The sequence below is a fragment of the Alexandromys fortis genome, unplaced genomic scaffold (genome assembly GCF_014885135.2).
Source record: "Alexandromys fortis isolate MF-2015 unplaced genomic scaffold, M_Fortis_MF-2015_v1.1 scaffold_28, whole genome shotgun sequence".
Lineage (NCBI taxonomy): Eukaryota > Metazoa > Chordata > Mammalia > Rodentia > Cricetidae > Alexandromys > Alexandromys fortis.
This window is the reverse complement of record NW_026067901.1, coordinates 9,189,329-9,214,440: the sequence shown is the minus strand read 5'-3', so window position 1 is coordinate 9,214,440 and position 25,112 is coordinate 9,189,329. Positions and strand designations below refer to the sequence as shown.

At 43.6% G+C, this 25,112-nt stretch overlaps 1 protein-coding gene across 1 annotated transcript in view; it reads left to right on the top strand.

Annotated features, from left to right (window-relative positions):
* The window catches only part of Mov10l1 (Mov10 like RNA helicase 1), a 63,236-nt gene that overhangs the window by 6,607 nt on the left and 31,517 nt on the right, over positions 1-25,112 (top strand). The window contains exons 4-14 of the mRNA XM_050127737.1: positions 1,693-1,805; positions 2,555-2,739; positions 6,692-6,835; positions 7,435-7,661; positions 8,042-8,165; positions 10,401-10,595; positions 16,005-16,119; positions 19,758-19,935; positions 20,214-20,284; positions 22,452-22,543; positions 24,694-24,745. Of these exons, the coding sequence (XP_049983694.1) occupies positions 1,693-1,805; positions 2,555-2,739; positions 6,692-6,835; positions 7,435-7,661; positions 8,042-8,165; positions 10,401-10,595; positions 16,005-16,119; positions 19,758-19,935; positions 20,214-20,284; positions 22,452-22,543; positions 24,694-24,745 (1,496 nt within the window). The remainder of the gene's footprint in view (positions 1-1,692; positions 1,806-2,554; positions 2,740-6,691; positions 6,836-7,434; positions 7,662-8,041; positions 8,166-10,400; positions 10,596-16,004; positions 16,120-19,757; positions 19,936-20,213; positions 20,285-22,451; positions 22,544-24,693; positions 24,746-25,112) is intronic.

Here is a 25,112-nt window from a genome sequence, read left to right as displayed (position 1 = left end):
GATTTTACAGAAGTGTATATGGCAGTCAGCTGGTTGATAAGGGCAACAACTGGTTTTTTCAGCTATTTTTCCAGGTCATTCTGCTCAAGGTAGTAAGTGAGGTCAAGTTTAGAAATGGGCAGTAAAAATAATGCTTTAAGTAAACCCCTAAATGAGCATCTAATAATTGGTCTTTTCTACCTTATTCTACCTCACTAGAGGTACAGAAGGTTTACCTGAGAGGTAAAGACACATATGGATTTTCTAACTCAGAAAAAGTCCTGTGAGGCAAAGGTTCTTCTGTAGGGTGAGAGGTGTGCTCAGAGATGTGGAATTTTCTACTAACATCTTGATTGATAAAACCCAGTGACTATAGCAAAATAACATCCTTGAAAGGAAATTCAATGTGAAAGACTTTGCCATATGGCCCCTGGGTAAGATCCGAAAGCATGGGGTCCAAACAGTAGTAAACTAAGGGCCTTTCCAGGACTCTAGCACCAGACACAGCCCAGCAAGGTCCACCTGGCTCACATTCCTCCTCGTTAGTTAAAGCTGTTACTTGAGTTGTTCTCGTCTCTGTTATTCCTGAGGTCTTGGTTGTTGCTTTTAAGGCCTGTACCCAAAGCTGGTCAGGTTGCTCAATGGGTAAAGGTGTATATTATGCAACCCTGGCACGCTGAGTATGAGCCCTAGAATCTTGAATAGATGAAAGGAGAGAATTGACTCTACAGAGTTGTCCTCAAAGCTGAGGACACTGTTTCGTAAATACACAGTATAAAACAGCAGAATTATGTTAAGGATTAGAAATTTGGTCCTAATTCCAAGACTTCACATTCTCTGCCCCCACTCATTCTCTCCCTCTCCCTTCCCCTCCCTCCCTCCCTCCCTCCCTCCCTCTCCCTCCCTCTTCCTCTCTCCCTCCCTCTCCCTCTCTTTGTCCCTCCCTCTCCCTCTCTCTTCCTCTCTCTCCCTCTCTCTTTCTTACCACACCTAGATTTTATGTGATTCTGGCATTTTAATACAGGTCATCTTGCATGCAGTCTTCACAGCCCAGGTTCTTTGGGATTTTATTCTGGTTTTGGTTTTGTTATTGTTTTTCTCTAAGCCCTGGCTACCTTAGAACTCTCTCTGTAGACCAGGCTGGCCTTGAACTCAGAGATATGCCTGCCTCTGCTTTCTGTGTGTTGTGACTTAAGGTGTGCCCCACCACACCGGGTTAAAAATACTTTTGATATGACAAAATATAGAGAGTAGATTTCCTGGGGTTAGGATCTGAGCTAACAAGCCTGACTTGAGACTGACCACTGGGTTCTCTGTGCTCTTAGAGCAGTGTTCTCAACCTGTGGGTTGTGACTCCACAGGGATAGCAAGCAGATGTTTACATTATGATTTATAAAGCAGCAAAATTAGTTATGAAGTAATCATGAGATAATGTTGTAGTTGGGGGTCACCCACAGATAAGGAATTGTATTAAGGCGCCGTGGCATTAGGAAGGTTAGAGTCACTGTTTGGAGACTGGAGGATGGTTGATAGCCAAACTCTGCTCCATGTAACTAATGTGAGAGCATGGATTTGCTTCAGGTGAGGGTTACACGGATTGGATCATGACAGAGAGATGAGGGGAGATGGACCAGAAATTATTTCAATGTGTCATAACTTCAGAGTGCACTGTACATTTGAATTTTACTGAAGTTTTTTTCTTTGGCCATTCAGGCTTCCGCCCATGTAAGGGAGACTGGGTAGAGGCTGAGTACTGGATCAGACCAGGGACATGGAGCAGCGAGGCAATCTCTGTGAAGCCACTGCGGTACAAGCGTGTGGACAAGGTAATGTGCTGATGAGTGAGTTTCTGCCACAACTGCTGCCATGGATTCTCCTTGATGCTGTAGTAAGCCTGCATAGATAAAGCTCAGTCTTAGCCTGTGTTTCATTAAGGAAGTAGAGGTGGAGCTGGAGTGATGGCTCAGTGGTTAAGAGCACTGGCTGTTCTTCCAGAGGACCTAGGTTTTTTGCCTAGCACCCACTTGGTGGCTCACAACAGTCTGTGAACTCCAGTTCCACAGGATCTAGTGTGCTCCTTCTTCTGCTGTCCAAGGGCCCTGCATGCACATGGTGCAAAAACATCCAGGCAAATCACCCACACAGAGAAAATAACTATTTTTAAAGAGAAGTAGAGGCAGCAGCATGCTTGTACAATTAACTGACTTACAGCATTTACCTGGATGTGTTAAAGGTGTCTAGGACAAAGCATACACATGATAAATTGAGGGCCTTGGACTTCATTGTCAGCTGGTGATTTAGGGAATGACGGGTTGTGGAAGCATTGAGTTTGCCTTGGGGTGAGGTGGATGCATGAACTGGACCATGACAGAGCAGTTGGGTTAAGATGTCAGCCACCACCACAAATCTCTTTTTTTAGCCTGAAAGCTCCCAGGCTCTTGAGCATCCATGTTGTACTGGACTTTACTGGCTTTGCAAGACCAGACTGGGGTAGTCAGAGTCAGAGAAACAAATATTGAGAACTGTGCCCCTGTGCATAGACTTTTTGAAGCAATATTCAGCACTGCACTTGCAGGTTTGCATTTCCAGCCTGTGTGGGAGGAATGGGGTGATAGAGGACAGCATCTTCTTCAGCCTGGACTCTCTGAAGCTGCCGGAAGGGTACATACCAAGAAGGCACGACATTGTCAATGCTGTGGTGGTGGAGAGCAGCCAGTCATGCTACATCTGGAGAGCACTGTGCATGACCCCCGTGAAGAGGTGGTACCCAAACCATTCTTCTTTGGAAATAAAAAGACCAATTTTAACTATATTTTTTAAGAGTTGTAGTCAAGTTTGTCTAACATTTCAATCATTCATGGGTTGTGTATATATGATGCTTGTCCCATAAGATCATACCACCAGGCTGACAAGGTGACTCAGCAGTTAAAAGTACTCATTGCCAAGGCTAATGGCCTGAGTTCAATCCCTAGAACTAACATACTAGGATAGAGCTGACTCCCACAAGTTGTCCTCTGTCTTCCATGTGAGCCATAGCATTACACAGGAGAGAGAGAGAGAGAGAGAGAGAGAGAGAGAGAGAGAGAGAGAGAGAGAACGTAGTGACATTGATTGTGGCCTGCTTAGGTCTTTGCAAGTATAGTATGTTATTGACACAAGCATAAAGTTACCTGAAGACCCATTTCTCAGAACGTATTCCTGTTTTGAGCATGTATGCTGTATTTTATTAAGTCAGAATAGTTGACATTCCAGGCCCTGTATTTACTTCTGGTTAAAAGAGTCTTCTCCTTTGTGGTTGATTGAAGGTAGAATATTCCAAGGGTCTCCTTTTATTTGCTCTTTAGACAGGGTCTCTATTATGTAGCTCTAGCTGTCCTGGAATTCTCTATGTATATCAGGCTGGTCTTACACTCACAAGAGATCCACCTAGTTCTGCCTCCTTTAGGTGTATCCCACTACACTCAGCCCCAAGAATTCCTTAATCCTTATTCTTTTGGTGGTGATTGTCTTCATCCATTTTCTGTTGCTGATGACACATTACCATAGATTGGGTCAGGTACAAGAGAATAAGGTTTATTTTGACTCTTTGCTCAGGTCCATGATCAAGGGCTGCATCTAATGATGGGACTCCCTACACCTCTCCCACCCAGCCTCAGTGCTAAGGGTTGATGCCAGGGCCTTGTGCACTCTGACAAAATCCTCTACCACTGAGCTATACCCCAGATCCAGAAATGGCCTTCTGGTCAGCAGAGTCCTGGCTGGGGTAACACGAAACATCACATGTTAAGAAAACCCTAGTTAAATTGGCTTATATAATGGACCCATTGGAGATAACCCATTACTCTAAGTTTAATCTGTTCATGAGGGCAGAGCCCTGGGACTCAGTCCCCAGAAGTGCTATCTGGACCCACCTCTTTGTTGCTTTGTTTTGTTTTGTTTGGGAAGGGGCAGCATCCCACGTCTTCATAGTAGAGATTAAATTTCAGCATGAGTCTTGTAAAAGACAAATCATATTCAAATCATATAGTAGTTATTGTCATTTTATAATTTTATTCTTTATTCACCTGTTTTATTTGACAGGGTCTTAAGACAGCCTCAAACTTACTATGTAGCTGAGGATGGCCTTGAATTTTGATACTCTTGCCTGTCTCCTAAAACCTGGAATAAAGAGACATATACAATCATACCATTTCTAGGGAATGAACCCAGAGCTTTGTGTATGTTAAGTAAGCACTCTGCCCACTGAGCTACACATCTAGCCCAACTTTTATGTGAAGTTTGTTGTTGTTAAATTGTTTGTTTTAGACAATGTCTTGCTATATGGTCCTGGTTGGCCTGGAGCTTCCTATATAGACCAAGCTGGCCTTGAACTTAGAAAAATGTGCCCCCTTTGCCTCTCAACTTCTGGGACTAAGGGTGTATACCAGCATATCTAACATCAATTTTTTGTTTTAATCTGTTGTCCTTTCATTATGAAAAATATATATTGAGGGCTGGAGAATTGGCTCCGTGATTAAGAGCACTTGTTTTTGCAGAGAAGCCAGCTTGCATTTTCAGCACCCTATGGCAAATCACAGCTATCTGCAACTCCAGCCCCAGGGGATCTGGTACCTGCCTCCTCTGACCTTGAGTACCTGGCACATATACAGTCAAGCAGGCAAAACACTCACAGCACAAAAGTAAATATATATATAATGTAGTAGGTTCTTTTGTTGTTATTGTTGTCTTTCTTTCTTTGTTTCTGAGACAGGGTGTTGTGATAGGAGCAGCGGGCTACGTTCCTGCTGCCCGGCTCCTGGCCGCCAGCTAGCTTATGCCCTGAAATAATTACACGGAAACTGTATTCTTTTTTTTTTTTTTTTTTGGTTTTTCGAGACAGGGTTTCTCTGTGGTTTTGGAGCCTGTCTTGGAACTAGCTCTTGTAGACCAAGCTGGTCTCGAACTCACAGAGATCCGCCTGCCTCTGCCTCCTGAGTGCTGGGATTAAAGGTGTGCGCCACCACCGCCCAGCAGGAAACTGTATTCTTTTGAACACTGCCTGGCCCATTAGTTCCAGCTTCTTATTGGCTAGCTCTTACATATTGATCTAACCTATTTCTAATAATCTGTGTAGCCCACGAGGTGGCTTACCAAGGAAGATCTTAACCTGCGTCTGTCTGGAGTGGGAGAATCATGGCGACTGCCTGACTTGGCTTCTTTCTCCCAGCATTCTGTTCTGTTTACTCCACCTACCTAATTTTCTGTCCTTTCAGGACAAGCAGTTTTCTTTATTAGTTAACCAATGAAAGCAACAGATAAGATACAAGACTCACCTCCGTCAACAGGGTTTCTCTGTACAACAGTCCTGACTATTCTGGCACTTGCTCTGTAGACCAGGCTGGCCTTGAACTCAGATATCTCCCTGTCTCTGCCTTCCTAGTGCTGGGATCAAAGGTGACCACCACTGCCTGGCAAAAAAAAAATTTTTTTTGTTTGTTTGCGAGACAAGGTTTCTCTGTGTTGCCCTGGCTGTCCTGTAGCTTGCTTGTAGAACACACTGGCCTTGAACTCACAGAGATCTATCTGTCTGCCCCTGCTTCCCAAGTGCTGGAATTAAAGGTGTATACCACCACCATCTCCTGACGTAGTAGGCTATTACAGTGATTAGATATCCTGTGTCTGAGTTTTTTCTGTACTTTATTTGCAACAGTGTCTGTCTGCTGGGCTTCCTTGTCTTGTGTTGCCCTTAGCAGTGACCACTAGTAGGCTCCCTTAGATAGCTTTCATTCTTCTACTCACAGTCCTGTCTCCTCCATAAAACACCAGTTCTGCATGGGAAAGTGCTTTGTCTACTCTTCTGCCCCACATCTAGCACCAAGCCGTGTCTGAGACAGCTCTGCTCCATGACATGCCCAGTCTATCTTGACCATGGAGTGGAAGCTGCGGGGCCTAGGGAACCAGGGCATGCTGCCCATTTCCATGCTTGGATCACAGAGCAAGTGGACAAGAAGAAGAAAGGATTCTTTGTGAGAGAAAGAAGTTTCTTATTTTCTGAAGAGCAAAACTTCCCCTTGAGTTGTTTTCACATACAGTCAGATATTGCTTAATACTGGATATATGTTCTGAGAAATATGTCACTGCTCAGGCAGCTTAGTGATTGTGCATATATCATAGAGTACAGTTATATAAGTATTGCTGTAGGCTACAAAGTAGCATACTGTGCCACATTCTGCAGGCTGTTGTAGCACAGTGTTAGTTGTACATCTAGACAAATGCGAGTGTAGAAAAGAACAATGAAATGTTTAAGTAGTGGGAATTTTTCATCTCCATCTTACTCTTACAGGACCAGCGCTAAGTATGCAGTCCTGTAATTAAAAGCAAAGAAAAATACTCCACATACAAGTTGGGGAGATCTCTGAATGCAAGGCCCTGTGTGCCTCCTCTTCTCCTCCCAACATCCATCCACTGTAGGCTTTCAGGCAATGGAGAACAGAAATCTCAGCACTGTAACCTCTATGGGAATAGGTCAGATGCCACCTGATTCACCCCTTGCTGTTAGCCTTTGAGGGACTTGTGATGCTCTTTTAGAAATTGTGGGACTTGTAGACTCCCTGACTGGCCCCTCTGTCATCTTATCAGGCAGTTGGTCTCCAGGGAGGTGGGAGGAAGGTGAGGAAGAGGCAGCCATGCTGCAGGGAGGCTCAGCACCTTGACACTGTTGGGTGTTCTTTAGAGACCCTGCTGCTGTTGCTGAGGCCCCTCAAGAGCCCTATGGAGCCCTCTTACTGAAAAACAAAGGTGATATTGAAGTTACGAGAACGACCAGCTTTGGAACATTGAAGGAGGGAGAAAGCAAGGCGATGGTGATCTGGATAGAGTAAGTATGCCCTGGAGATTCAGGTAAAAGGAGGGGGTACAAGCTGCTTTTAAACTGTGATTTAAGGTATCTGTAGAAACTGTATGGTGCCTTTTATTTTTTTCCTCTGAAAGTCTATAAAAATCTCACTCCTTGGCCTAGTGAGTTGCCTCTCTGGGTAAAGGCGCTTGCTGTACAGGCTGAGAAACCCATGTAAAGGAAGAAACAAAGAACTGATTCCCTTGAGTTACTCTCTGACTTCTGCAAGCACACCCTGAGACACATGCCCACACATGTATTAGAATGAGTGAATGATTGAATGAATGAATGAATGAATGAATGAATGAATATTAAAAAAAATCACCTCAAGACGGTATGGTGACTCATGCCTACAACACCAGCACTGGGGAGGTAGAGGCAGGAGAATTACTGCAAATTGAAGGCTGGTCTGCCTAACAAGACTATATTACCCTTTCCATAGTCTTTGCCCTAAAATGTCCCTCAAACACAGTGAAGATGTTTGCAGCACCCTTCACTGTGTTGAATTGTGTGGTTTTAGTTGACTGGAATGTCTCATCTCTGAAGTCCTGACAGTCCATGGTCTTTTTCTTTTTTTCCAGGAATAAAGGAGAGATTTCTCAGGACCTCGTCAGTTGCAGACTGGCTGGCTGGGATAAAGCTCAACAGTTTAGATTTGAGGCACAAGGCAGAGAACAGACCTGCTCAGGGGAGGCTGCTCTTTCTGTTCCTGAGGGTGAAAATGTTAATTCATTGAATCATCACAGAGAAAACAGAACTGATGAGATCCCAGAGAGCAATCTGGAGAACAACACAGAAAACTCTCCAGGTAAATGGTGCAGCTGCTGCTCCAGAAGGTCCAGGAATTGAGCTGGCCTTATGGCCCACTCGTCTGAACTCTTTAATCTGGATACTTGTGTTCCTCTGGTCTGGGAGCTGAGAGAGGGATGGAAACAGCTTGACACAGACCAGCATGTGCCTTAGGAGATACAGGCAACCCTCAGCTGGGGAGATGGCCAGTTCCAGAAACCTTTCCCTAGTCCTGGCTGGTCTTGTGGGTACATCCTCTTCACCTACTTCCCTGTTCTGTTAGCCACCTGCGAGAGAGAGAGAGAGAGAGAGAGAGAGAGAGAGAGAGAGAGAGAGAGAACATTGTTAGGAAGACGTTACCTTTATCCACTAATTGTTGGTTTAAATGTCATTCCCCAGATGATTGTGCTTGTGAAGAAGAAAGTAGAGAAAAAGGAAACACATCAAAGAAGCAGGAGTCTGAGCCTGGGGGCCTCATTTCTCCAGGGGAGAAAGTTTCCATTGTGGTCGTATGTGATGCCAAGTATGTGCTTGGAGCTGGGAAGAGCTTCCTGTGGGGTACTAGTGCATGTTTCTCTCTTGGATCACCTGTGATGCTTATGTATTTTTTTCCTTCGAGACAGGTTTTCTCTGTGTAGCACTGGCTGTCCTGGAGCTCACTCTGTAGCCCAGGCTCTTGAACTCACAGAGCTCTGCCTGCCTCTGCTTCCCTAGTGCTGAGATTAAGGGTGTGTGCCGCAGCCGCCTGGCTATGTTGTATGTTTTTTAAGCATGTATTCCTGTCTCTGATGGAACCAAATACATAGACAAAAATTGATTCGGAAACTGTCCACCTAGAATAGATCCCACAGTGATCTTCAGCAGACAACCTGACTCACTCTTTCCAGAGAAAGTAGTATTCATGACCCATTTGAATGTGAGCTCCCTTGCTGCTTCTGAGCCCTTCTGATGGTAGCCATCTTGAGCCCATTTTCACTGTGTCCTGGTGTCCCTAAGATCTCAGTCCATCTACATCTGTCTTCTCATCCTCTGGGCATCTTGTCAAGACATTATGGTGAACGAGAGGTGGAGGGGAAAGACAGGCGAAGCCCAGACTATAAAGTCACTATCTCCATCCTGCCTGTTCACCTGGTTGGCTGTAACCAGGTAGCATTCCCTAGCCTTTTGCTCAGCTCTCCTCTCCTGTTCTCTCTCCTCATGTGCCATTCTGGCTGCTCAAAGCATGTAGTCACCAAGGTTGACATTTGGGTACAGGCTTCCTTCCCATCAACAGTCATTTAAATCTTTTTGATCTGACTTCCTTACTTCAAACCCATCAAATTGTTAGGTGAGTCACCCATGTAAAATGAGACAGCTTAACCGAGTTTTAACATAGCAGGAGGAATTAGGTAGAGAAAAATAGTTATGAGCAGAGGTGAGCATGTCACAGCTGGGAGTGAGCAGTCAAGAACAGTGTTGTGCGTGTCACGTGATTAGAAGTCTAAGTTGAATTTGCGAATACTGAAAATGTTTTCCCTGTCAACTTTCAGAATTACAGAAAGGATTGTTTTAGCACCTAGATTTATCTTGATGTATTAGTTACTTTGCCTGCTGCCCTGATAAAATACTGGAAAAACCGATGACTTAGGGAATAAATGGTTCATTTGGTCTCACAGTTCTAAGTTATAATCCAGCAGGATGTGGTGCAGCCTTTGATCCCAGTACTCGGGAGGCAGAGGTAAGCAGATCTCTGTGAGTTCCGAGCAGCCTGGTCTACAGAGGGAGTTCCAGGATAGCTAAGGCTATATAGAGAAACCTTGTCTCAAACAAAACAAAACAATAGAGTATATTCTGTCATGCCAACAGCAGGAGGTTTGGCAGTATCAGCCCAGTGCTCTTCTATTTGAAGACCTCTCTGCCAAACAAATAAGTCCATTATCTTTAAATTTAGTTTTATTCAAGTTATCAGGATAGAGGCGGAAGGAGGTCATATTCTTAGCCAAAATATTCACACAAATGACCTTAAGCCCAAATCCTGTTGGAGGATCTTTGTTGTACTTCAAAATCTCCATCAGCCCTGCCTCCATGTTTTTCTCTGCATTTTTGTCTTCCACCCACCTGAATGGCCCATGAAGCTTTGCTTCCAGCGTGCTAGGGATTTTCTAGCCTTAAGTATCAGACTCTTTCACAGTCACAAACATTTCTGAAAGCCAAAATGTTCTAGAAAACAAAAAATCATGAGTTTGGACTTAACACAGCATTGGCCCACTTCTCAGCATCAGTTTTCTATATTAGCTTCTTTTCCTGTTGTTACGATAAAAATGTCCCAATGAAAGCAACCTAAAGGAAATACAGTTTGCGTTGGCTCACAGTCCACTGTGGCAGATGTTCCATTGCACTCAGTCGGAGTGCTGTGATGCCTGTGCTCAGCTTGCTTCTCCTTCTCACTTGGTTCAGAATCTCACCCAGGAAATGGAGACAAAATCAGCACGTTTTCCTGCCTCTTAATCTAACCAGGAATCACATGCAGAGCCCCAGCTCCCTAGTCATTGTAGACCTTCGCCACATTGACATTTGGGATTAACTTTCACACTTGGGAAATACTACATTTCTTGTTTTATAAAGTAAACTTTTCTGTGTAAAATTACTGTGTAAAAAAATTACTAAGAAATCAGCATGGCTGTTAGCTTTACAACTTCCTGAACACTGAAGGAAAGCAAACTGAATCTGCCCCATTCATAAGGAGACTAAAGTTCTTTCTTTCTTTTTTTCTTCTAAGAAACCCTGGCCGTTGCAAGGAGCTCCTTCTGCTGTGCTTCTCCAACTTTCTAATTGGGCGATATCTTGAAGTGAATGTCGTAAGTGGTGAGGAGGCGCTAATAGCCGTGCGTGAGCCATTCTCTTGGAAAAAGCCTAAAGTTCCCCAAACGTCAGTGCCTGCAAAGACTACAGTTGTTGTGACCACACAGAAAAGGTACCATTGGGAGAGCTGATGTCCTCTCTGTTCACTGTCCCGTCCACCTCTTCTCAGCTAAGGAGGTGACAAGGGCAAGGCTGCTCCTGGGGCAGGATGTGTTCCCATGGAACTGTGTCTGTGCAGGCCAGGCCCGTGCACCCCTCGACTCTGCTCTCCGTGGCAGATCTTGAGGCCACTTTGAAGCCAAGATGGTTTGGCTCTTGGCTCGTGCCATCCACTCCTGGGCAGGCCCAGCTCTGATGCCCAGCTGCACCATCAGCGGCAGATTTGTGCTGGGTCGGCTGGTGTGGCTTTTAGAAAGCCGTTCCCAGAATTTCAGTGCAGCTTGTGTTGGGCCGCAAGATTGCTTGGTCACAGGAAGCCTTTTGGAAGACCTGATATTTAAGATTGAAGTCTGACTTGAGCATAGGAAGTTTGTGGACAACCTTGTTTCTGCCTGGGTTGTGTCCCAGGTCCATTTGCTCATGTCTGAAGTAAACAAAGCATAAAACTTTCAAGAAACACATTTCTTCTAAATTTGGTCCCCCAAAATGGGGCCTGCGCCTGTGAGGGTATTAGATGGCTTTGTCCCGGTACTGGGTGTGAGTCAGGGCCCACAGCCCATCAGAGCAAGACAACTATTTCTGTAATCCTAGAAAATTCTGGAGTTCACATCATGTTAACCCAGTAACAGTCTAAGACAAAGGATGATGGAGTTCTGTGTTAGGATGAAGGAGACTGTGTTAGCAGACAGTGTTGTGGGTTGCTGCACTTGTTGTTGGCCATCGTTTGGAAGGCAGCTGTGGACACCATACTTCTTTAGACCATTGTTTGAATCACATCACTGCAACCAAGATGCTGTGTGGCCTTGGGGAAGTTTCTTGACCTCTCTGTGCCTTTACTTCATTTGTAAGTGATAGTCTCTACCTCATTTGGTTTGAGGCGTAAATGGTATAGAGCTCACAAAATGTAGATTTTCTGGCACAGAGCAGTAGTAAGTGCTGATGGATATTGCTCACTTCCAGGGTGTGCCTAGGGGAAACGTTCAGGTGTTGGTTATAAGAGCAGATACTCTAGCTCTACACCCTGTCCAGTTAGAGTTGCCTCAAAGAAAGCTAATATATAGACCAAGTACAAGTGTTCTGAGACCTTCCTGGCTATTTCCAGGGAGGATTAGCATATCCACGAATGAGAGCTCCTCTAGAGCAGTGGTTCTCAGCCTTCCTAATGCTGCAGCCCTTTAATACAGTTCCTCACATTGTGGGGACCCAACCATAAAACTATTCTGTTGCTACTTGGTAACTAATTTTGCTACTGTTATGAGTTGTAATGTAAATATCTGTGGTTTTTTTTTCTTTTTCTTTTTTGGTGTCTTTTGCCTGTGTGAGGGTGTTGGATCCTGGAATTACAAATAGTTGTGAGCTGCCATGTGGGTGCTGGGAATTGAACCCAGGTCCTCAGGAATAGCAGTCAGTGCTCTTAACCACTGCACCATCTCTCCTTCCCCCAGTATCTGTGATTTCTAATAGTTTTAGGCAACCCCTAAGATTCTTTCAATCTATGAAGGAGTCTCAACCCACAGGTTAGAACCAGTGCTCTAGAATAAGGTCACTGGTGTCCTGGCCGTCTGGGTGATGGTGAGCACTCACTCCCAGTTGCTGTCTCATGCCTGCGTGGTGACTCCCAGGGTCAGTCATGCTCCTCTTGGGTAGCTACATGTATTGCAGCAGACCGCTTTAAATTTTAAATTGTTATTGCTTGTTTTTTGAGACAGGGTTTCTCTGTGAAACAGTCCTGGCTGTTCTGGAACTCACTCTGTAGACCAGACTGGCCTCAAACTCAGAGATCCTCCTTCCTCTGCCTCCCTGAGTGCTGGGATTAAAGGTGTGGGATACCACACCCATCTTTCTTTAGTTTTTTTTTTAATATGTGTTCAAAATAATGGGTTTCTTCGTAATATGTTTAAACATATAGATAATTGTACCTTGATAACACCTGCCTGCCTCTCCTCCATCTTTACCCCTCTCCTCCAGTAGTCTGCCTCTGCTTCCACACATCTGTTTCTTTCCTTCTCCCGTTAGCCCCTTCCCACACAGTCTCCCTTCCACTTCACGCAGGGTATGTCTTCACATAGCATAGGAAATTACAGGAGAGAAATTTGACCCTTTTTTTAAGCTGCTTTACTTGCTTGCTTGCTCACTCTTTCCCTTCCTCCCTCCCTCCCTTTCTTTTTTCTTAAGATAGTGGTCTCCAGTTTCAGCACATAACTGTTTTTCTTTTTTATGCCTGAATAAAATTCTTGTATGAATATATCACACTCTGCCTTCAGCTGCTGCTGGATAAATGGCTGATCCGATATCTTAGCTGTTGAGGACAGTGAGGCAAATAAACATGAATGTAAAAGTGTCTGTGCCGTGCTCTTTAGGAATCCTCAGACTCTGACCTGGGAGTAAATCTGTGGTAGTTCTGGTGTCAGTTTGTGAGGAACCTCTGCACTGACCTCCTTGGTGGTGGTTCCACCTCACAGTCCCGCAGCGGTGCAGGCCCACATCTCACTGCTCCGTCCGTCCTCTGCCAAGTCTATGGCCAATTTAGGTAGCATTTTTCCTGTTCATTAGCCACTTTTGGATTTCTTTTGAGAACTGTCTAATTCATTTGCCCAAATATTGGCTGGATGGTTTGGGTTTTTTGTTTTGTTGTTATTTTTATGGCTGGTATTTGAGGTTTTGTAATAGATTCTAGATTTTAATTCCTTGTCAGTTGGTAGAACTTTACAGGCTGCCCCTTCCCTTTGAATTCCATGCAGTTCTGTCCAGCATTGCTGCTGGATGTCGTTGTCACAGGCACAGGAAACCTTGCCAGAGCCTAAGTCTTGAAATGCAGTTTCAGAGTTGTGGTTCTTACAACTCTTATAAAAAAACATTTAATTGACTTGCTTGCAGTTGTAGAGGTTCAGTCATTATCATCTGACAGGGAGCGTAACGATGTGCAGGCAGACCCGGTGCTGGAGCTGAGAGTCCTACATTTTGCAGACAATAGAAGTCCACTGAACACTGAGTGGTACCCTGAGCATAGGAAACCTCAAAGCCCACCTCCAGCGACACACTTCCTCCAGCAAGGCCATTTCCACTCCAACAAAGCCACACCTCCTAATAGTGCTGCTCCCTCTGAGGTTATAAATTACCAAAGGGTCTTGATCCATTTTGAAGTGATTTTTAGAAAACAAGAGGTGGAGATCTGTTTCATTCTTCACTTACATAATTTATCAGGGACTGTCGTTTCTCCACTGTTTTTTATACCATTGTTGAAAACCCATGGTTGTAGCTGTATGAGTTCATTTCTGGCTTCTCCCTTCTATTCCATTGTTCTATGTGAGCAAAACTCTTTGTGTTTGTTTTTGTCTTTGATACAGGGTCTCACTTTGTAACTCTGGCTACCATAGAAGTTACTATGTAGACCAGGCTGGTCTCAAACTCAGAGAGCAGCTTGTGTACAGGTGTGCTAATTGTCTTAATCCCTCCATAGTTCAGTACTTTTTGCAGCTAATTATTAGCGGTTACTAGGTGTCTTGCTTTCCAGATGTCCATTTGCCTGAGTACCCTGCAGCTGCAGAGATGAGCACAGTCCTGAGTTGCAGCAGCAGCAGCTTTCAGTACTGTTGGGTGCCCTGTAGTAGACTGCAGCATTTTTTTAAATTTTTTAATTTTTTTTGGTTTTTCGAGACAGGGTTTCTCTGTGGTTTTGGAGCCTGTCCTGGAACTAGCTCTTGTAGACCAGGCTGGTCTCGAACTCACAGAGATCCGCCTGCCTCTGCCTCCCGAGTGCTGGGATTAAAGGCGTGCGCCACCATCGCCCAGCAGACTGCAGCATTTTTACCCAGAGTTCACAATCAGACCACCTGCAGAGTTCTTGAAGGAACCCACTGTACAGGAAGTGACGATGACGCTGAGAGATGGAGAGTTCACCTCTGCTCCCTCCACTTGGACAAACTGCATCAGAGTTGAAGGAGTCCTGGGACTGAGATCCCTGTCCTGTCCTCATTATCACTCCTCACGTCTTCCCATGTTTTCTGTCTTTTCTGTTACTCTGTTTTTTGTCTTACTGGATACGAAATTGCCGTGAATTTGAATGTAGCTAACTAGATGAAGGCAGAAGATTAAATTTCTTCAGAGAAACATGGCACCAAGAACCTGCAAAACAGTTGAAGCAGATTCCACTCAGGCAGCTTTTACCAAGTGTGGTCTCTGTCACTGTTCCTCCCTTCCTCCCTCCCTCCCTTCTTCCCTTTCTTATTTTGGAAATTCACTTTTTTTAATTATTTTTATTTTATGTGCATTGGTGTTTTTCTTGAATTTATGTCTGTGTTAGAGTGTCAGGTCCCCTGGAACTGGAGTTACAGACAGTTGTGAGCTGCCATGTAGAGGCTGGAAATTGAGCCTGGGTCCTCTGGAAGAGCAGACATTGCTCTTCACAATGGAGCCGTCTCTCTGCCCCTCCGCGTATCTTCTTCCTGGTGATGTGTCAGTATCATTTCTGGTATTCGTGTCCTCACTGAAAGTGCAGTAAGAAGAGCTTAGCTACTGAGGAAGTTAAATGCATTGTCTTCGAGCTTCATGGTTTGAGCAGGCCCCTGGGACTTTTCCAGTCTGGTTCCCCCAGCTTGCACAGTTCTGCCTGGCTTCTGCTGCAGACTGGAGTGCCAGGCTAGAGCTTGTATGGGGACACACAGTGAACCCAGTGTGACGTCAGGTGTTTCCATGAACTCTAGCCTTCTGAAACAGGACAGGGTATGCCTCATACTGGTTGAACATTTTTAACCCAAAACCCAAAGTCTTCTGAAATCTGAAAATGTCTGAATGTTGACATGACCTATAAATTTCAGATTTTGTTACATTTTAGAAATTCTATAACTGATAAAATCTATATAAATATTGCAGAGTAAAAAATAAAGGGGTAGAAGTATAGCTCAGTGGTAAAGTGCCTAGTAAATAAATGTGAGACCTGGGGAGACAAAAATCTAGAAAATGTGCAACATCTCTGGACCCATACACTACAGATAAGAGATACTCATAAACATAAAAGTCTGGACTGAGAATTACATGTATAGTTTAGTCGGTATTTGCTGTGTAGCCATGAGAAACCGAGTTCAGTCTCCAGACCCATATAAAAAAAGCAAGTCACTATGGTACTCCATGTTGTAGTCCCACCCCTGGGGAGGTTGACAGGCAGCTCCTGGGGCTCGCTGGTTGGCCTCGCCTAATCAGGTAATCCTAGGCCAACCAGAGACCATGTTTAAAAGTCAAGGATGATACATCTGATGACCAACATCTACAGTTGTCCTCTGGTCTCTGTTCATGTGTATGCACACACACACTATACACACATAATATAATTGCTTTTGATTTAACTTTTTTTTTTTCTTTTAAGGAACTCAAGGCGACAACTTCCAAGTTTTCTTCCACAGTATCCAATACCTGATAGACTAAAAAAATGTGTGGAACAGAAAATTGACATCCTGACTTTCCAGCCGCTTCTTGCAGAGGTAGGAATACATCTGAAAGCTGTGGGATGTTACCACTAAGGCACCATTCCAAAAAAGCATGGTGAGTCGTTGGATTCAGATGTTCTGTCAGTAATTTACACCATAGGTAACTAGGAATTTCAGGATGACACGAGAATCACCTTCACGTATGACCTGGTGTTCAAGAGTTCTCAGGAAGAGGAGTGGGAATGGGAGATCCAAGCCAGCCTTCTACCCTGCCAGGTGGTCTACTATGGTCTACCTTGGTTTACTGTGCCAGGGACGGGAAACTTCCCACACTTTCCTTACGTAGAGTCTCAGGACACTAAAGATGGGTGGACAGCACTGGTGCTTGGTGACGGAGCACTGAGAATCGAGTCTGTGGAAAGACTTAGATATGCACCAGCTCAGGAAGTTCAGCCCTTTTGAACTCAGCAGCGAGGCACAGACATGAGTGACTGTGGATGGAAATGCCATCAACCCCTCAACATTCCCTTGTGCTCTGCGTTTTCCCTTTGCTGAGATGTTCTTCCCAGGAGGGCAGGCAGGGAAAGAGTTGTGCACTGCTTGCAGGGAAGGTGGAAGACCACCTCTTAGAGTTCAGAAGCTGCGGAGAAGTCTAGAAAACAAAGGTCTAATTAAGGTCTGGCATTGGATGGGAAGTCTACTCTGTCCCAGGAAGTACTTGCTATGCAGCTTCTAATAGTTTGAGGAGCATCCACTTGGGAATGTATGGACTGGGGGGAGGGGTCTATACAAGCAGAACGAGCTTTTCACAGGCTTCTACCTAGATTTCAGATGGAATCTTGGAAAGCTAAGCATTTGTAGCAGCAAGAGGTACATTCCCTGTGAGAAACCTTCAGAGGGCGATGCCTGAAACTTTGAGTGAAGCTGAAAGTGTAACGGAAGGTTTGAGGCTATCACATGTTATGAATGACAGTGTTTTTTACTGTACAGATAAAGTTTTCTGCTCTTAAGAAACATAATGGTTAGCCGGGCGGTTGTGACACACACCTTTAATCCCAGCACCCAGAGAGGCAGAGGGCAGGTGTATCTCTGTGAGTTCATGGCCAGCCTGGTCTACAGAGTGAGTTCCAGGACAGCTGAGGCTACATTGAGAAACTCTGTCTTGAAAAAAATAGGGGGAGGGGGGAGAAAGGAAAGAAACAATGGTTTAATTATGGGAAGCAAAGTCTTTTTAACACTTTGTTACCATAGTTTTTTAGCAAATATGTATTAAATTAGTATCTTTGGATTGTATTATGTCAGAATGTATTTGCTTTTAAAACTTGCTATTTGAGTTGATTACCTTCACTTAAAAATGAGGACTTGCTGAGTAAAGCATTTGCCATGCAACCATGAGGACTTGAGTTAATTTTTCCATCATCCAGTTTAAAACACAAATAAGTCAGGGCAGAAAAGGGAATTCAGAGGCCAGTCAGTCTAGCCAAAATGGTGAGCTACAGGTTCAGTGAGTGAATCTGTCTCAAAAAATAAGATGAAAGGGGCTGGAGAGATTCCCTGGCAGTTAGTAGTAGCACTTGTTCCTGTTGCAGAGGACCTGGGTTTGGTTCCCAGCACCCATATGGGACTCGCGGCTTTTTGTAACACCAGTTGTAGATGTCTCTGATGCCCTCTTTGGCCTCTGTGGGCATTGCAAGAATGTGGTATAGGTAAACATTTGTACATAAAAATAATGAATAAGATGGTCAGTGGTGATGTGCACCTTTAATCCTGACATCAGTCTCTGAACACTACATGTACCCAACACAGGTAAGTATACCTACATGTACACATGTGCATGGATGCATACATACAAAGTTAAGTGAAGTTTGACTGGGCATTAGAATAGAATTTCTAATTGTTCCTGAAGTGCCTTAAACATAGTTCTGACATTTTAGTGTGTGTATGAAGAGCTTTCCCAGCACTGATGATTTTATACTCACAATTCTTACTGTCATAGTTGTCTTCAGATGCTAATTTGATGTAATCCAAAGTGATGTGGGAAGATCTGCTTCCATCAGATTGACTTGTGGGCAAGACGGGAGCAAACTAGTAAGCTGCATTTCTCTACTAGTTTCTGTTTAGAGCTCCCACCCTGAGTTCATTTACGTAACTAATTGCTATAGCAGAGACCTCTAGAAATAAGTAGAAGTGATGAGAATGGGCATCTCAGGGGAATGGTTTTCAGTTTTCATCACAACGTATGACTTTTTTTAAATTTATTTATTTATTTATTCATTTATTCATTTATTTTTGGATTTTTGAGACAGGGTTTCTCCGTAGCTTTTTGGTTCCTGTCCTGGAACTAGCTCTTGTAGACAAACTCACAGAGATCCGCCTGTACGTATGACTTTTACAGTCACACTTTGTCATGAGAGGATGGTGTACTTGGTCAGAAACTGTTTCTGTATCTGGACGACCATGTGCTTTTCTCCGTTCTGTTAAACACTTGGCTGTATTTGTTCATTTTCATGGGTTGACTTATTCCTACCTCCTAAGAATAAAACCCCCTTGGCCATCGTATATAATCCTTTTAATATACTATAGCATTGTTTGCTAGCGTTTTGTGACAATCCTTGAATCAATATTCATAAGAGATACTGGTCTATATTGGAGCGGGAGGTATGGTTAGGTAAGTTCTATCTGTTTTGTTTTGAGATACAATCTACTTATGTTACCCATGATAGCCTCAAACTCGTGAGCTGAAATGATCCTCTTTCTTGAGCCTGCTGGGTAGCCAAGTGAAGTACAGTCTTCTTCTCTCCTGCCCTTCTCTCCCTTCTCTCCCCCTTCTTTCACCTCTCTTTGCCCTTCTTCCTCTTGACCTTCATCTTCTTCCTGCCCATCCCTCATATCACTGACTCTCTGCAGCCCAGGCCAGCCTCAAACTACAATTCTCCTGTCTCCTTTTCCTGAGTGATGGAATTGTAAGTGTGTACAACATGCTTTTTCTTTCTTTAGAATGAATGTCCTTTTCTGACTTTAATATCAGAGAAATGCTGACCTCTTAGAATGAATTATAAAGCATTCCCTTGGGCTTCTGGAAAAGTTTGAAGAGGATTCTGCCCATTTTTAAGAATGTTTTTTAGAATTCACTCATGAAACCACCAGGTCCAGGGATTTCCTTTGTTGAAAAAGTTTTTGGTTTCTGATTCCGTTTCCTGAGTAGTTACCGTTATATTCTGATTGCATTGTTTCTTTGTGGTATAGTCCTTGTAGCTTTTATGTTTCTAAGAATTTACCATTTTATCTAGATATTTTTACAGTTATTTCAGATGGGAAGTAAAATGACCCTTGACACTATTTCTAGGCCAATGGAGAGCCTTGTCCTCTTTCACAAACATCCATGAAGTTACACTGCCCTTTCTAGAATCAGCTCAAAGACCTGACAGATTAGGTACAACAGAGTTGGCTGAGAGCCCAGTCTGTGGTAGTGGGTACTGGTTTTGGCCAGTGAGGAGCCAGAGTGCTGTGGTCCTCCATAAGCCCAAGGGGTGGAGGTGTGCTGACCAGTTCATAACCTCTAACCCTGATCATCCTGTCTGGAGTAGATGTCTTGGATGTAGCAGTTTAGACATCTGAACTCTAAGGGTGCTTATTCCCTAGACATAGATGTGGGATGTGCTCACACTGGGTAATTCTTTTTTTTTTTTCAGCTTTTGAATATGTCAAACTACAAGGAGAAGTTCTCCACTCTGCTGTGGCTGGAGGAGATCCATGCAGAAATAGAACTGAAAGAGTATAACATGAGTGGCGTTGTCCTGAAGAGGAAGGGGGATGTGCTGGTTCTGGAGGTCCCCGGGCTTGCCGAGAGCAGACCTTCTCTCTATGCAGGTAGATCTCAGTGTGGGTTACCTGGGGCCAGGGGAAAGTCATTTTAACCGGCCACATACTTGTATTATCCCATTTCTGTTCATGAAGTAACATTTATTTAAAAGGACATGATCTAATGTGTATGCTATACATGTTTTTTTGTTACACATTATCTATCTTTAAGCAACAAATACCAGAAATTTTATATTTTAATTATACTTCATTAAGACTTGATTTCAGAGTGAAATGGGAGATTTATGATTTTGTGTTTAACTCATAGTAATATATTTTTTACGTAGGTGACAAACTGATTTTAAAATCTCAAGAATACAATGGACATGTCATTGAATATATCGGCTATGTCATGGAGGTAAGAGGACACTCCTCAAAGAGTGAAGGTCAGACTGACTCACCCGCTCTCACAGAGGGTAGTCCAGTGGCTCTGTCTGTATTGTTGGAATCTTACACAGTAAGTGATCTTCGAGTCGATTTGTTTGTGGAAAGGGACCTTCCTGTGTAAGAAAGTGTAATTTTCAACTATATAAAACTACTTGTAAGCCATGTTTGCATTGAATCAGCTTTGGAGACTGTGGGCATGATGTAGAAGAGCCAGTGGGTAGGAGCCTCAGAAGGATGCACTAAGTAAGTATGGTGCTGAGGCGATCAGGAGGATGCTTTGTGCACAGTAAAGTCAGGTGCTTGCTCAGCAAATGCATGCTTCATTCTCAGCATGACTTCCCTTGGTTCTGCCATCAGTTTTCTGGTCAGAACATGGGATAGAATAGGATAGAATAGGATGAACAAGCTGATACAAAAGGCATCCAAGAGGCCCGAATGGTGGTAGAGAAGCCACATAGGAAACACATCAAGCTGAAGTCAAGTTTGCCATTTTTCAACCAGTAGGTATAGTCCACCATAGGTCTCTTGGTCTTGAAAAATTGTGCCCTGTGATGAGAGTTTGGGGAGAGACAACATAGTGCTGAGCCCTTACTGAGAGCTACCCACTTCGAGCTGACACAGAGGTGGATCTTCCTGCCTAGCCATGTGCTAGATGTCTTAATTAGGTTTTTGTTGTGATAAAACATCAAAACCAGGGCTGGAGAGATGGCTCAGAGGTTAAGAGCATTGACTGCTCTTTCAAAGGTCCTGAGTTCAATTCCTGGCAACCACATGGTGACTCACAACCATCTGTAATGAGGTCTGAAGCCCTCTTCTGGTATGTAGGCAAACAGTGTATAATAAATCTTTTAAACACACACACACAACCAAAAACTAGAGAAAGAAATGGTTTTTTGGTTTACAGCTTACAGTTTATCATCAGAGGAAGCCAAAGCATGACTTCAAAGCAGCAGAAACCATGGAGAAATGCTGCTTATTGACTTCTCATGGGATGCTCAGTCTGACATATCACCCAGGCAACCTACTCAGGGGTGGCACCACCTTCAGTGGATTGGGCCTTCCTGGGTGGATCATTAATCAAGAAAATGACCCACAGCCTTCCTGCAGGCCAACCTGAGATGCTCTTAGTCGAGGTCTCCTCTTCTCTGATGACTGGCTGTGTCAGATTGGCGTGGAAGGAGCTAGGGCTGCTCCACTTGCAGGGCCCCTCCTTCCTCTGTCTTCAATACTCTGTTCTAATGTTTAAAGTTGCCTTGTGCTTCCTTTTATCTCTTCCCATTTCTTCCTTTTATATCTTCTTTTTTCATTTGCAGCTTTTCAGATAGAAGGTAAGATCAGTCTACAGGATCCTAAGCTGCTGAGGATCACGGTCCCGCACTCTTAGTAGTTTGGTTTTAGTATGCTTACTGACCTTAGTTGTAGACTCCCTTTCATGTTTTGTAATCTCTGGGTCACTCAGAAGCCTCTGCTGGGTGGCTTTCCAGGGAAAGGGCCGTGGCAGCACCGTCTGAGAATGGAAGAACTCTGACTGGCTGTCCCCTGTTTATTGCGTCACCTCCTGCCTGCAGTCTCAGGGTCTGGGTTCTCATTGCTGCTTCTCACCTTGCACAGTGTCGGGCCACAGCCTCAGCCCTGCTTCCACCTGAGGATGTTTGTGTTCCTTTGCCCCCGAGTATACCCGAGGTTTCCTTTCTTGCCTTTCAGGAGAAAGTTTGAGGTCTTATTTTATGCAGGATCCAGCTATATTTATCCCCTGTACTACCAGAAAGGGAAAGTCCCAAGTGACCCTTCTGTGGAGGCTTTAACTCTGCAGGACCACTCTGATGACTTGGAGTTGTTAGCAGGTTGATCTCCGTTGAGTCCTGGGCCCCATATTGTAGGTGTACTTGGCACAGGGAGAGACTGGTTAAGTGTTGCTGATGTGAATGGAGACATTGCCCATTTGTGTAGTTTAAGGATGATTTACTCACTTTCAGTTAATTTTGCAGGTACTTAAGATACCAAATTTTGGCTCACACCTATAAAATGATATTTTTATGGTGTATTCCCAGATATAGATGCAGGATTGTCCCTGGAAGTCCAGTCTAGTGTGTAGAAGTTCAATCACTCGCTTGTTTATCACTCGCTTGTTTTTTTAGATTCATGAAGAAGATGTAACTCTTAAACTTAATCCAGGATTTGAACAAATGTATAACTTTGAACCTATGGATGTGGAGTTTACATACAATAGGTAAGGTTTTAGTAAGTTTAGTAAAAATATTTTTTCATCCTCCCAGATGGGCTATCCTTGAGTGAATCAGTTGAAGTCTCTATGAGCAAGCAAGAAGAAATGGCTTGTTAGCTTTGTGCTTTGTGAGTGATCTGTGTATTAGGTCCCAAACTTCCCAAAAGGCAACAGCACTGACTGTGGCCCAAAGCGACAATCTGGGGCCAGCTCAGGCTAGATGCTGAGAGGGAAAACAGAAGGATTATGGGTGGAGAGAAAAAAGTCTGCAATCAGAGGTCTTCTGAAGCCTGTGATTTCTGCCTGCCAGGAAGAGCTGTTCCCCTTACCTCCCTTGCCAATGGCAAATGAGGAATGTGGTTCTTTATTGTCATAAAACTGTGGTGCAGATCAGAGCCTCTAAGCTCTTCTGTCTTCCGACCTGCAGGCCCCCACATTAGCCTCCCGCTACTCTCTGTCCCTGAGAGAGAGCCATGGACTCCCCCAAGTGCCTCTGGCCCTTGTCTCTTCACCACCAAAGATAAACATAAAACCAGCAGTTTTGTATTTACAATAAACCTCTTCCCGCCCATGGAAAAGTCCATTTTGGTAGTTTCACTGCACCCTCAGTTACATCTGATGCCAAAACAGGGAGCAGAACAGTGGGCTAGACCTTCCCAGAGGATCTAGCCCCTCCTAACCAATCACATGCTGTTAGGGTATTGTCATCTAGTCCTTGAAAATGTCAGTCTGTCCTTCATTCACATAGTCTTTAGTTTCCTTTTAGCAATATGTGCTTCTCAGTTTGTAGTTTTGCATATTTTTTTAAATATTTATTTATTTATTATGTATACAGTATTCTGTCTGTGTATATGCCTGCAGGCCAGAAGAGGGCACCAGATCTCATTACAGATGGTTGTGAGCCACCATGTGGTTGCTGGGAATTGAACTCAGGACTTTTGGAAGAGCAGGCAATGCTCTTAACCACTGAGCCATCTCTCCAGCCCAGTTTTGCATATTTTTTTGGCAAGTTTGTCCCCTTTTTGTTGGTTTGGTTGGGATTTTTTTTTTTTTTGAGATAGGGTTTCTCTGCATAGTCCTGACTGTCTTAGAACTAGCTCTCTAGACTGGGTTGTCCTTGTACTCAGAGACAGACACATACAACTCTTAGTTGTGCACCACAGAAATGGATCCTGATAGTGGCTTTTAGCAACCACCCTACACCCTCTAATAGTTGGGAATGGTCGGGTCCCTATGTTGAGTCTCACCACCATCTGAGCCTTCAAGAACCTGTCCTTTGTCTGTAAGGAGGCATGAGTCAGCTCTGCCCTGGGATTGGAGCCAGATTACCTAGTAGAACAGATAGTGTCTTCATTTATGCTTTTGAGTATTAGTAATCCTGATTTATTGAAAATGGGTTTTGATTTCCTGTGTTTTTCCTCTTTGTTTTTTTTTTCTAATTTCAAATGAAAAAAAACAGCAAAACTGTTTTTCTATATTGGTATAGGAATATCAATATTTTAGGAATATCAATATCTTTCTTACTTTTCTAGAAGGATGGCGCCTACTGTCCTGAACCCTCAGTTGTCTCTGCTAACCTTTGGTATAAACTCCTACTTGGCTGTTGCCCCTTCACTCTCCTGTCACATAAGGGCAGGAACACGTCTTTATGACCCTGTAACGCTTGGCCTCCACATGGTCTTTATCTACAAGATTTTAGTAAAATTTGTGTTAGTGTGGTTGCTGAAAGTTCATTGTCTAGTCTGTTTTCTCTTGCTATAGCAGACATCACAGACTGGATAATTTACCCAGAGATTTAGTCTCACAGTTCTGAAGGCTCCACAGCACTGGGGAGGCCTTCTCATTGACCAGAACATGGCAACAGCACACTGAAGGGAACATGTGATAGACACAGAGAAAGCAGGACAATGAGTTTGAATTCATTTTGTAACAAATGTTGTTCACACAGAAATGGTTCGACCTCATGACCTGATCATCTCGTAAAGGTCACACTTCCCAAAGCCGTCACAGAGGCAGTTGTAGTCACCAACACATAAATAAAATTATATCTTAATTTTGAGTTTGGAAGTAACATTCATGTGGTAACATGTATATATAATCAGATATTTGTAAATGCTAAACTTACAGTTCATTGTTTTATGCTTTCCTTCTGGCAGGACCACAAGCAGACGGTGTCACTATGCACTTGAACAAGTCATCCATTTGGGTGTAAAAGGTAGCATTTTGTAGCTTGGTAGTAATAAATTTCCCTAGAGTATGCTTATAGAGTTCATGGAATTTTTGTGCAAAATGATATCAGTTCTTCAGTTATATGTAAGAATTAAAATTACATAACAGCATATATTTTTAATTCTTATTGGGCAATTTGTGTTCTCCCCCCCACTATTTTTTGTACTATTTTAACTATGTAAAAGCATACTTAAATAATTGAAAATTATTTAATGTATTTTTTGCTCTCTGCATTTAATCCTGGTAATATAATTCATCTTTGTTCTCACAGAGATAAGTAATGGCTTGTTGCAAAGTCTATGCCATACTTTTTTTTTTTTTTTTTTTTTTTTTGTGACAGGTTTTC